General features: G+C 34.8%; 1 protein-coding gene across 1 annotated transcript; it reads right to left on the minus strand.

Annotated features, from left to right (window-relative positions):
* Window positions 1-2,104: 2,104 nt before the first annotated feature.
* Window positions 2,105-7,425, minus strand: LOC140169066 (GTPase IMAP family member 7-like). The gene is made up of 2 exons (XM_072192345.1): window positions 7,329-7,425; window positions 2,105-3,455 (listed from the first exon to the last, which is right to left on the minus strand). The coding sequence occupies exons 1-2, from the start codon at window positions 7,357-7,359 to the stop codon at window positions 2,521-2,523; spliced, it is 966 nt and encodes a 321-aa protein (XP_072048446.1). The 5' UTR covers window positions 7,360-7,425; the 3' UTR covers window positions 2,105-2,520.
* Window positions 7,426-10,845: the final 3,420 nt, after the last annotated feature.

The raw sequence follows: 10,845 nt of genomic DNA on the forward strand, positions 1-10,845 counted from the left end.
ACCCCACCATTGAGTTTTATGCCAGCCACTTCTTTCAATCAATAATTTAAATTACATATAAATCGTCTTTATTCAATTCAACATTAGACCAAGTAAAAAAATAAAACATGTTTCACGACGGGGTTTTCGAAAAAGAGGAGGAAGAGGGGGCTTTTTATTTTCTATTTTTTATCGCAAAATTGGTGTAAATACCCATACTTAGAGCTGTTTTAGCGTATACAATAATGCCTGGAAAAAGGAGGAGGCCCTTTTTTATTTGTTGTTCTGAGAGTTGCACCCCCTCTAATGATCACAAAACCTTCCTAAAGTGTTTCTTGTATCTTAACAAGGCTATAGATTGCATCCCAACTTCCTAGACATATTTTTTGAAAAGTTATAACTGAATTTCAAAAATAAAAATATATTTGAGGAAACCTCAAAAAAGGAAGCGGGAGGGGGCGTGAAACATGTTTATTTTTTTATTTGGCCTTATCAACAGCGTACGAAAACACATGTTGTTGTACTCCACCCTCCATGTACATTATTATAAATTAGTCTGTAAATGTAAATGCAGTTAGCGCGCTTATAATTCGTTGCTAAATGTCTCAAACTGCGGCTATATGTTTTCATTTATTTCCTCCTCTGCGTCTTCCCAAAACGTATGTTTCAGTCCCAAAATTCCCTTATACGCAAGATAGGTAACACCAAGAACACCACCTACTATCAGTGCTCCCGCAGAAGCACCTGCTACTTGTAATGTAAAAATTATTCTCTTCGAATAGAGATAAACTTGTTTTTGCAATAGACCTGCCCTTTAACACTCTTTCAGGAGCATATGAAAGCTACAGCATATCACCATACAATTCATCCATATTTGTTAACTCAATTGATTTCCACAAAGACTTATAGGTATTGTCAAGCAAAAATTTAACCCAAGTAATTTTCTGTGCAATGGCAAAATTATAAGGATCAATCATACAAAGACCACATAATGAATAATCATTGCACCAGCATTTTCTTTTGACTCTATCATTACCCCCATTCCAAATGAATTTGAAAAACAATTTTTCAAGTTGTTTAAAAAATGATTTAGGAATTTTGATAGACAAAACTGAAAATAAAAATAAAAGTTGAGGCAGGAGAAGGGACTTAATAACACAGATTTTACCTATCATAGAAATGTTTTTAGAACGCCAACAATTTTAAGTACCCTCAATTTGCTTAAGCTTAACCTTAAAATTAAGATCAAACATACAAAGTACAATATTCTTAACAATCCCATAACAATCTGTTGGTGGTCGCTATACTTTTTCACAAAATCATGACAAATTCAAAATCATGTATTATTAACACAATACAAAATAGTTAATTTAACCACTCATTAACATATCAATTTATAGATTATGCTTTTTGTTATTATCTAACATTACCATCAATATTTATTTATTTCAATTATCGACATGAAATGAAGATTAATCTCCAATCAAATTTATGAATTTCAAGTTGAAATTATTTTATTAACCCAGCAAAAACAAAATTTTAAACATGTTATATTTTGGGCTTTAGGTTATGGTAAAAACGTTTTAATAAATGTCGGGTTATATTATAAAGGTCATGAAAACGTTTTAAAACGTTCTATATGAAAACACTACAAAATGTTGTTTAAGTGTTTTCAAAATGTTATTGAAAATATTTTCTGCAAACATTTTTTGCCAAATATTTTGTCAACACTTAAATAACAGTAAGTTATCAAACAAAATGTTTTTTGGATGTTATGGAAACGTTTTATACCCTTTTACACCCGACATTTAAACGTTTTCTGGCAACCGTTTCTAAAATTTTGCGAATAATGTCGAAAACATTTTCTGTTTGCTGGGAAATAATAAGACTAGTTCAAGTTCTTGACAAACATAATATTTTTAAATGCCTTACAATTTTTTTTCATTTACAAGTATTTTTGAGACTATTTTTTTTAAAGAAATAAATCAGTTACACAAGCAACATGTTCTTCATGTTATTTACATCACTTTATTTTCATTTTACACCCGTTAGTTTGTCCGGGTATTATGAAATAGCATAATGATTTTATATTTCATACATATTTCTCTGTTTACAATATTTAGTTTGTATTTTGCGATTGGGAATATAACGGTATTACACGCAAATCGATAGAGAAAAAAAATTAATTGTGCACATTTCAAATCACATTATTAAGTATTATTGAGTATCGATTCGCGTGTAACACCGTTATATTGACAAACTAAAAAATATTGTCACGTGTTCCTATGTAATAGCATGGTAATATTCGTATTGCGCGGACTTGGATGTCGACCTTTTCCCATGATACATCACGATTACATCGCAAACCGCTGGCGGCGCCTTTATTGTGAATAGCGAGAATTCAACATTATCAACAGCGTACGAAAACACATGTTGTTGTACTCCACCCTCCGTATACATTATTAAAAATTAGTCTGTAAAGGTACGGCCCAAATGCAGTTAGCGCGCTTATAATTCGTTGCTAAATGTCTCAAACTGCGGCTATATGTTTTCATTTATTTCCTTCTCTGCGTCTTCCCAAAACGTATGTTTCAGTCCCAAAATCCCCTTATACGCAAGATAGGTAACACCACAAACAGCAAGAGCACCACCCACTACAAGTGCTCCCGCAGAAGCACCTGCTGCTGCTCCTGCTACCACGGACCCTTCTGCTAATACTCCTCCTAAGGCTCCTATTGCGGCGGGTGTAGCTACACCCCCGGCTGACAAAGTCAGTAAGGTGCTTCCGAGACTATTTCTGGACTGGTTGCGGTCACCCGTCTTGCGATCTAAAGACTTCATGATTTTCTCAACTTTTTGGAAGTCGTCATTGGTATAGTAGGAATTGCTCAAAACGATACTCATGAACATCTTAATTAGTTCAGAGATCTGTTGCTTATGCTCCGTACTTGTTAATCTGAGTCTGTTGTTGATGCCAATATACCTGTTATCACACTTTTTTAAAATATCTCGCATCTCCTTGTCATTTTTCAGAAGTGTTTCGACAAATGTTATATCAAAGCGACTATCTTGCAATTGATCAGTATGGGTAAAGATAAACATCATGTGCTTGGTGCTGTTTTCTCCAAATATTTGACAGAGCGTTTCAACTGTATCCTTGACCTCTTTGGTAACCCTTTGACCCGCAGAGAGGACTATACCGATTACATGAGGTCCTGGGCACAGATGTCCGATAAAGTCCGTAATATAAGTTAAAACCATCTTTTTATTTTGACCGGCGCTGTGAAGACCCGGGGTATCTGTTATGTTCATACAAACATCGGCATAGCCGTCAACAAGATCGATTCCTTCTGTTTGGCAAAAATGCGTACCTGCCTGAGGATCTATATTTTCTTTGAAAATGGATCTACCCAAAATGCCATTGCCAGTAGCACTTTTTCCAGCTCCTGCCGCCCCTAGAAGCACAACGCGAATTTCTGAAAGCAAGCAAGGATACGATAATTAAAAATATTTTAAACTATTAATGAGCTATTGAAATACCCATAGTTTCATAAAAATGTGTATTTAAAAGTGTAGTTTTCTTCATCAGGTTAAAAACAGTCAATTCGTCATGTTCTAAGTCGCTCTACATTGCATATAACATGTAAAGTACTCCCGTGTTTAATAGGCATCGAGTGAGGGCATAAGCCTAGTCATTAGGCAAATTATGAAATCATCCAACACTAAATGCAACAGAATCTATTTCACATGCGTCCATCTCCCAAAAGTTAACACATAAAAAAAGGTCCCAGAAATTCCAAGTAGTGGAACAATGCCTAATTAGCATAATTTCAAAATGAGCACTTATGCAGGGGAGGGGGGATTTCTAAGTTGGCCTAATCTTGTTAAAAAAAACTATGCCAATGTATTTACATCTCAGATGTACAGTTCTAGAGTTATAGGGTAAAAGGTCAAATGTCACAATTTGGATTCCACAGGGCAAAAGAATAAAAAAAAATATTTTGCCATAATTTTATAATTTTTTTTTTTTGGTTTATTAGCTGGTAACATGGCAAAAAAAGATCATAATCCATTGAGACTTGTTGTTGACATTAACCTATTTTGTGATTTACCTATGTAACAAAATGTCCAAAAAATTGACATTTGACCTTTTTGCCTATCACTCAAGAACTGTATGTCGGAAACAAGTCAAACTATAGTACTTTTCTGGACCTTATGATATTAATGCAATACATTGGTATGGTTTTTAACAAGATTATGCCAACTTTAAAATGCATAAACATTTGACCTTTTTGCTATCACTCAAGAACTGTAAGTCGGAAACATGTCCAACTATAGTACTTTTTCTGGACCTTATGATATTAAGGCAATACATTGGTATAAACAAGATTTTACTAACTTTAAAATACATAAGCGGCCATTTTGGATTTATGTAAATCGGGGACTTTCGGTGTGTTATGTAATATGCGTTTCTGTAATGAATTGTGATCAAATGGATTATGTTGCAATTTGTGGTTGGTTAACCACTTATTTTTCCTAATTTGACTGGTCACCCTTATGGATTGGTTAAGTATTGAAAGACGGATTATAATTATGGATGTTTCGTCATTAATAAAATCGCAACGATTGATCAGATCGGAACTTTCGTCTTTACATTGACGCAGAATAAATTTTGTTTATCGCATCATCTAATGCTGTAGTTTTGAACACCGGAAACAAGTTGATAACTGCGAGAAGGAAACTGGCTCCAAACATCTTAAGTACTGGTCTGAAGCCAAAAGTAAGCGCTGAAAGCAGACCGTATGATCCACCGCAAATTGTTGCTATTATTGCATCCTTGAAATTAAATGTCAAACGTCTTTTACTTTGATATATCTTCATCGCTCCTGCCAGAGATATGATTCCTAGGACTGATGTGATAACACTCAAACGATCAATGGTACAACGACAGATACCAAAGGTCGTTAAAAGTGTCCCAAGAAAGAGGCAACTCCGATAGATCATTGATATGATGCAGTTCGCCTTGCGTGTGTTTGATTCCAATCCCAGTATCTGAGGTAACCTACAGCGAGAGGTTTCACGTGATCCCGTTTTTCTGTCTAATGTGACCATTGCAGACTCGATTTGATCGCGGAAAGGTAGTGTGTATCTCTCCCGTCCAGTTTCTATCAGCATGTCGTCAATCATTGTTAAAAGACTGTTCAGCTGATCTATGGCTTCTTGCCTTCTCTGGTTTGATTGATTGAAATTTATAGAATTGTTGAAACAAACATAGCGACTGCAATCTTCGAACAGCTGATCCATGAAAACACTTTTGTTTCTGATCTCACTGACATGCTCACGAAGAGGAATGAGCTCTTCACTTTGCGAAGATACTTTCAATGCGTCAGGCGAAGTAAAGACGATGATCATGTGATTGGTGCATGATTCACCGAACATCTTCAGAAACAATTTGATTTTACTTTCAACTTCCTCAGAGAGACGACTTCTTGCTGTAATAACCAGAAGGATAATATGAGGACCTGGACTAAGTTGAGCTAGGAAATGAATACCATCTTCTGTCGTTGTGTCTAGCCATGATTCGGAAATATCAGGCGTATCAGTGATCGTAATTTGTTGCCTTGTTTCCAGTGGTTGTCCAGAATACGTCACTGGATAGGTCGTCGAACTAAGAGCAAAACTCGATTCATGAAATCGATTTTGAAGAAAGATGCTATTGCCAGTTGCACTCTTCCCTGCACCAGCATTTCCAACAAGGAGGATGTGAATGTCTGCAGGATCAGAATTGAAAACGAGTGCCATAATATTAGTCACCTTTGTCTGAAGATTATGAAAAACGGTATTTGATTGGTCACTTCTCCAATGGTGTAAAATAATTTTGACAAAACCCTCAATTAAAACTCAAACTGGTATACTCAAAACGTGAAACAAATATACAAACAATCATATCGAGCCAGGTGTCAGTGCGCGAAACTATAGGTCATAGACCATTTTATCTTATAGACTGGTTATGTGCTTTAACGGTATACGATGTATTGTTGGTCGAAGCAGCAGAAAAAAGTAGTTCACAGCATCTTGCGAATGATAGTGAGCTTTAGCAAAAATTGCATTGCTCAATTCATAGCGAGCGTGTAGAAGAATTCAAATATCACAGATATACTTTTGTAGGTCATGTGGTTGTTATGTTGTAAAGAGGCTGAAACAACAACACTTTTGTAAAACGTGCATAACTCATTAACAACAATAAATTAAGCAGGTTTTCAAAGTATATGATTTGTAGAATGAACTTTTGCAAAACACCAAAGTGTTATCTTTAATAACGATTGAAATGGAGCAATGTCTAATTGTCTATCGCTGAATCGGGTATTTCACCTTAAGTCTGTGTTTAAATATTCACTTATAACGCTACTGACCACTCTCTATTATTATGGATAGTCGTGAAATTAGTTTCCTCGGTCAAAAAATGATTGAAATAATAATAATAATAATAATAATAATAATAATAATAATAATAATAATAAAGTGCTCAACTAAGAAGGAGCAGAAATATATTGCTGTATCGAATAAAATTCACGACATTTAAATATAATAATAATAATAATAATGATAATTGTATTTATTTTGTTTCAGCAATGTCAAATAAAACCATAGTTCTTAGAGATACTTTTTTTTATATAGTCTATGATGTTTACAGACCTGTGTTTCGCCCGTGAGCTTTTTGTGAAGTTACCTTTTTAGCGGTTTTTTTTTCAAAATCTATTGGTCACATCGTGTTGGTCCATATATTGTAGTTTGTAGAATTTCCTTTTTTAGTTTCACTATTTTCTTTTGCAACTGCCCAACTCAGTACTTTATTTCGAATACAACCAACAAAAATCGAAATTTCTATTGATGTCTATTGTGACATGCAAAATCATCAATCCACGGGCATATTCATGGCCCATTCACGGGTTGATTCTGAAATATTGACAAAACTATGATGTATAGCCCTGTATGATGTACTTTAGAAAGTTGGGAAAGATCTTTCATTGGCGAACTATATTACGCTGAAAAGGTAAAATGTTGACCCCAAAAATTGCTCACAGGCGAAGTTGAAGCTTTTCAAAATAAAAAATCTTACACTAGAAGACCAAATTTCACGCCTAAATTCAACACCAGGATTATTAAAAGTATATGTTATCAGGCATTATGGTTTTCTTCTGATATTTGTTTCAATTCAAGCGAAATCAAAACACATTTGGTACATTTAACTGCATTATTATTTTATGCAATCAAATTGTAATAGCTTTCCGCTGGTTACAAAATATTGTAAAGTTTTCAGTAACTAAAAGAAATAGATGAATACTCACCGCTGCGATTCCGGCTGAAATTTTCGGTCATTTTGGACTTGTGTCGATGTTCTTTAGGATACAGGTGTTTCTGCCTCGGGTTTTGTACCACAAATACGAAAACATTACCGAATAAGATAAAATAATTATATCGATTGTCTTTACCACGCCTCCCCCAAATCACGCCACACATACGTGTACAACACATACAGGCTGTATCAAAATGTTTGGTACCCTACCGTTTCCAGTGATTATGGACAAGATTATCCAATCAAACTACAACATAGGAGCTACCTTATTTATAGATAAATGTTATAAAAAAAAAAGGTCATTTAACTACATCCAGGGCATTTCAATAGGGTCCAGTGTTGTATATATTGAAGAAGCAGGCTTATCAATAAATACCAAAAACTTAGGGGTTCCAAACATTTTGATACAGCCTGTACATTGTGTTTTTATGTTCTGCTTGTGTGAAATATTGATATCGATTACAGTTGTCATCAATAAAAATACGAAAAAACATTACCAAATAAGGTAGCATAAATCTGTCGAGCCTCAGCATGATTTTAGGTGTTATATCACGCCACACACATAAAGAGCATGCATTGTGTGTTTATTGATAATACCACATTGAAGTTCTGTTTGTAAAAAAATCAATATAATAAGCAGTAGTTATTTAACAAGTAAAATAATACTCTATACATTAATTACTAAACGAAATAAGTCAAGTTATATTAACAAAGACTAAAAATTACATTCCTAAAATGAAAAGTAAAAAAGGGCAAAAGAAAAAAATAATATTGACAAGACCATTGATAGGGACGGGAATTATTTTTAATAGATTAAGGCGAGTCGCATGGGAGGAAATATTGAGAACAATGAAAGTGACACACAGGAGGAATGACAACACACTACACAATGGGATACAGAATCGCACTATTTACAGTGGCGTGCGCAAGGAGGGGGGAGGGGGGGGCAGGGGGCATGCCCCCCGCCCTCTTGTTGGTTATTCGGGGGATTCGGCGAAAAAAACGTTAAAAACGTCCAAATTCCATACGTCCATTCGGGGAACTGAACAACCTGGCCCCACCACTTTCAATGTGCTGCGCACGCCACTGACTATTTAGGTATGTTTTCTGTTTTGTAATTTAAAATATTCACGCCAATACTATGTAGCAATCCCTCTCGCGTGGGAGAGTGATGTGAACATGTGTCTAGATGGTCAAACCTGTTAATTGGTTTAATCGGAGCTAGTAGTTTAAAAATGGAAAATTGCCAGAATTGAAAAAGTAAATGTGAACACTGATTATAATCAATGAGTTTACATACTTTCCATTTAATATGCTGACCAATTGTAGTCACATCAAAAAATGTCGAGAGTGGGCTACAGTTCTTTCAGACTCACTCAGTATACACCATCTTTCAACAGCCAATGCTAACAATTTGGCCTTTTATTCTACCAATCCAATTTACTTTTATCAGAAATTTTGTTTTTGGCGATCGGTTAAGGGATCTGGAATGAGTGTTTTGAGCGTTTCCACAGTATTTTTGTGGGACATGAGAGCACATCAGACATATCAAATTGCATTCTGAATACGAAGAATGTCTTTCTGATATCAAATAATTTTCATTTTTGAAATTTACGATATGATACAAATTTTATGACAAATTATTAAAATTTGATATTTTTCAAATTTTTGATATATAACAGTCCTCGACGCATATTTTATAAATCTAATGATATATTTTTTAAAGTGTATGTAGCTGGGAGGAAAAGCCGATGATCAATTGAAAATTTTGACCTTTCATATTGAAGATATGGATTTTTTCCCAAAAATACCAAATTTTGTTGGTGTTTGGGGGAAAAAATCCCTATCTTCAATACGAAAGGTCAAAATTTTCAATTGATCGTTGGCTTTTCATCCCACCTACATACACTTTAAGTACATATTATCAGATTTATAAACTTTACTTCGATTACTGTTAAATATCAAAACTATCAATTTTAATCATTTGCCATAAAATGTGTATTACATTGCGAATTTCAAAAAATCAAAATTATTTGATGTCAGAAAGACATTCCTCGTAGTCAGAATGCAATTCGATATGTCTGATGTGCTCTAATGTCCCACAATAAATACTGCCCAAAGGTTCATACCCCACCCCTTAAGACGGATTTATTTATTTATTTATTTATTTATTTATTTTTTATTTTTATTTTTTTGCTGTTACGCGTGAAACATGCCTGAATGTTTCCGTCTACAAGCCAAGCCTAGGTATAGAAACACTACAGTAAAATGGGGCCTTAAGGTTTTCTATGGAGAAATTGGACACAGATCATGCAAATTGTACACAAAAATTGCATGTGGCGAGCTACCACTTCAATCCCTCTATCTTCGCAAAAAACTCTGGAAGCAAAGAGCGATTTTAGAAAATAAGTAGTCTTTGGAAATCCATGTAGTTTTAAAATCTGCAATTCTTTACGAACAGCATCTAGCCGTTACAGCTCACCGGTGACCTGTCAATCAATTATTTGGAAGCATAAGCATGACATCCGCGTAGGCACATTACACTTTTACATTTTGTGTAGTTGGGGCGATTTCTGGAAATTGCTTTGGTGAGCTCGAGTTGGTGGTGTGGACAATTGCCTGGCTTGAAATTTGCGTGCGAAAAGGTTTTCAAAAGAAACGCCAAATTAAAAAAATAAATAAATAAAATAATATGCAAACAAATATGTAACGTATATCCATGGAAGTGTCGATGTCAGTAACCATTATGAACGACATCAAAATTCAAAAAGGTATTGTTGACTACAATAAGTTATAGGACGCTGGTTGTATGTGTGTACATTATGCTTAATTATTCTTTTTGTACTTATTCCCCAGTGACCCCAGCGATAAATAAGGGATGTGGTTCCTCTAGTTGTTTTAACATATATAATTCAAGACTTCTCTCTAAAGCACATTTTAGCCAAATGTAGACTTCCTTATTACTAATAGTAGGCATCCATGTTTTGGTTATTACAATCTGGAAAACACATGATAAGGTTCAGACATGTGTACTACAACAGTTTTATCATTCAGATGATTAAATAGTGTGACGTAAGCTATATGACATTCGTGGATGTTTACTTGGCTCAAAATTCCTTGAACATCCATTTATTTCAAGAAGGCCGTTATTTACTTCTTGACGGTTCTTGCGCCCGGACTCTTGCGTAAGTGACAGAGGCGAAATTATGGCGTTTACTGAAATATGGAAATGTTCTGTGAGTTCACCTCAAATAATGCGTTTCTATTAATACTATACTACGACGTTCTTGTACTTTATAGCCAAAAGGGGGCTTCTCCTTGTTTGATAGTAAAACGTGAAAAACAGCAAGTGTTACTTAACATTACTGATCGCCTTGCACTTCATGATGAGGTAAGCAAACAAACCTCTCTGGAGGGGTTGGTATAGGTATAATGGTGATTTTGTTCTTGTATTCTGTGAAGATATTGCGTTAACATTTCAAAATGTGATTTTCTTTTGGGAAAGAATG

The sequence above is a fragment of the Amphiura filiformis genome, chromosome 14 (assembly GCF_039555335.1).
Source record: "Amphiura filiformis chromosome 14, Afil_fr2py, whole genome shotgun sequence".
Taxonomy (NCBI): Eukaryota; Metazoa; Echinodermata; class Ophiuroidea; order Amphilepidida; family Amphiuridae; genus Amphiura; species Amphiura filiformis.

Bases quoted from the DNA above. Each gene is read 5' to 3' on its own strand.
- LOC140169066 (XM_072192345.1), bottom strand. From the start codon at position 7,359: ATGACCGAAAATTTCAGCCGGAATCGCAGCG. The intron at 3,456-7,328 runs GTGAGTATTCAT...GCTTGCTTTCAG, and splicing joins TTTCAGCCGGAATCGCAGCG to AAATTCGCGTTGTGCTTCTA.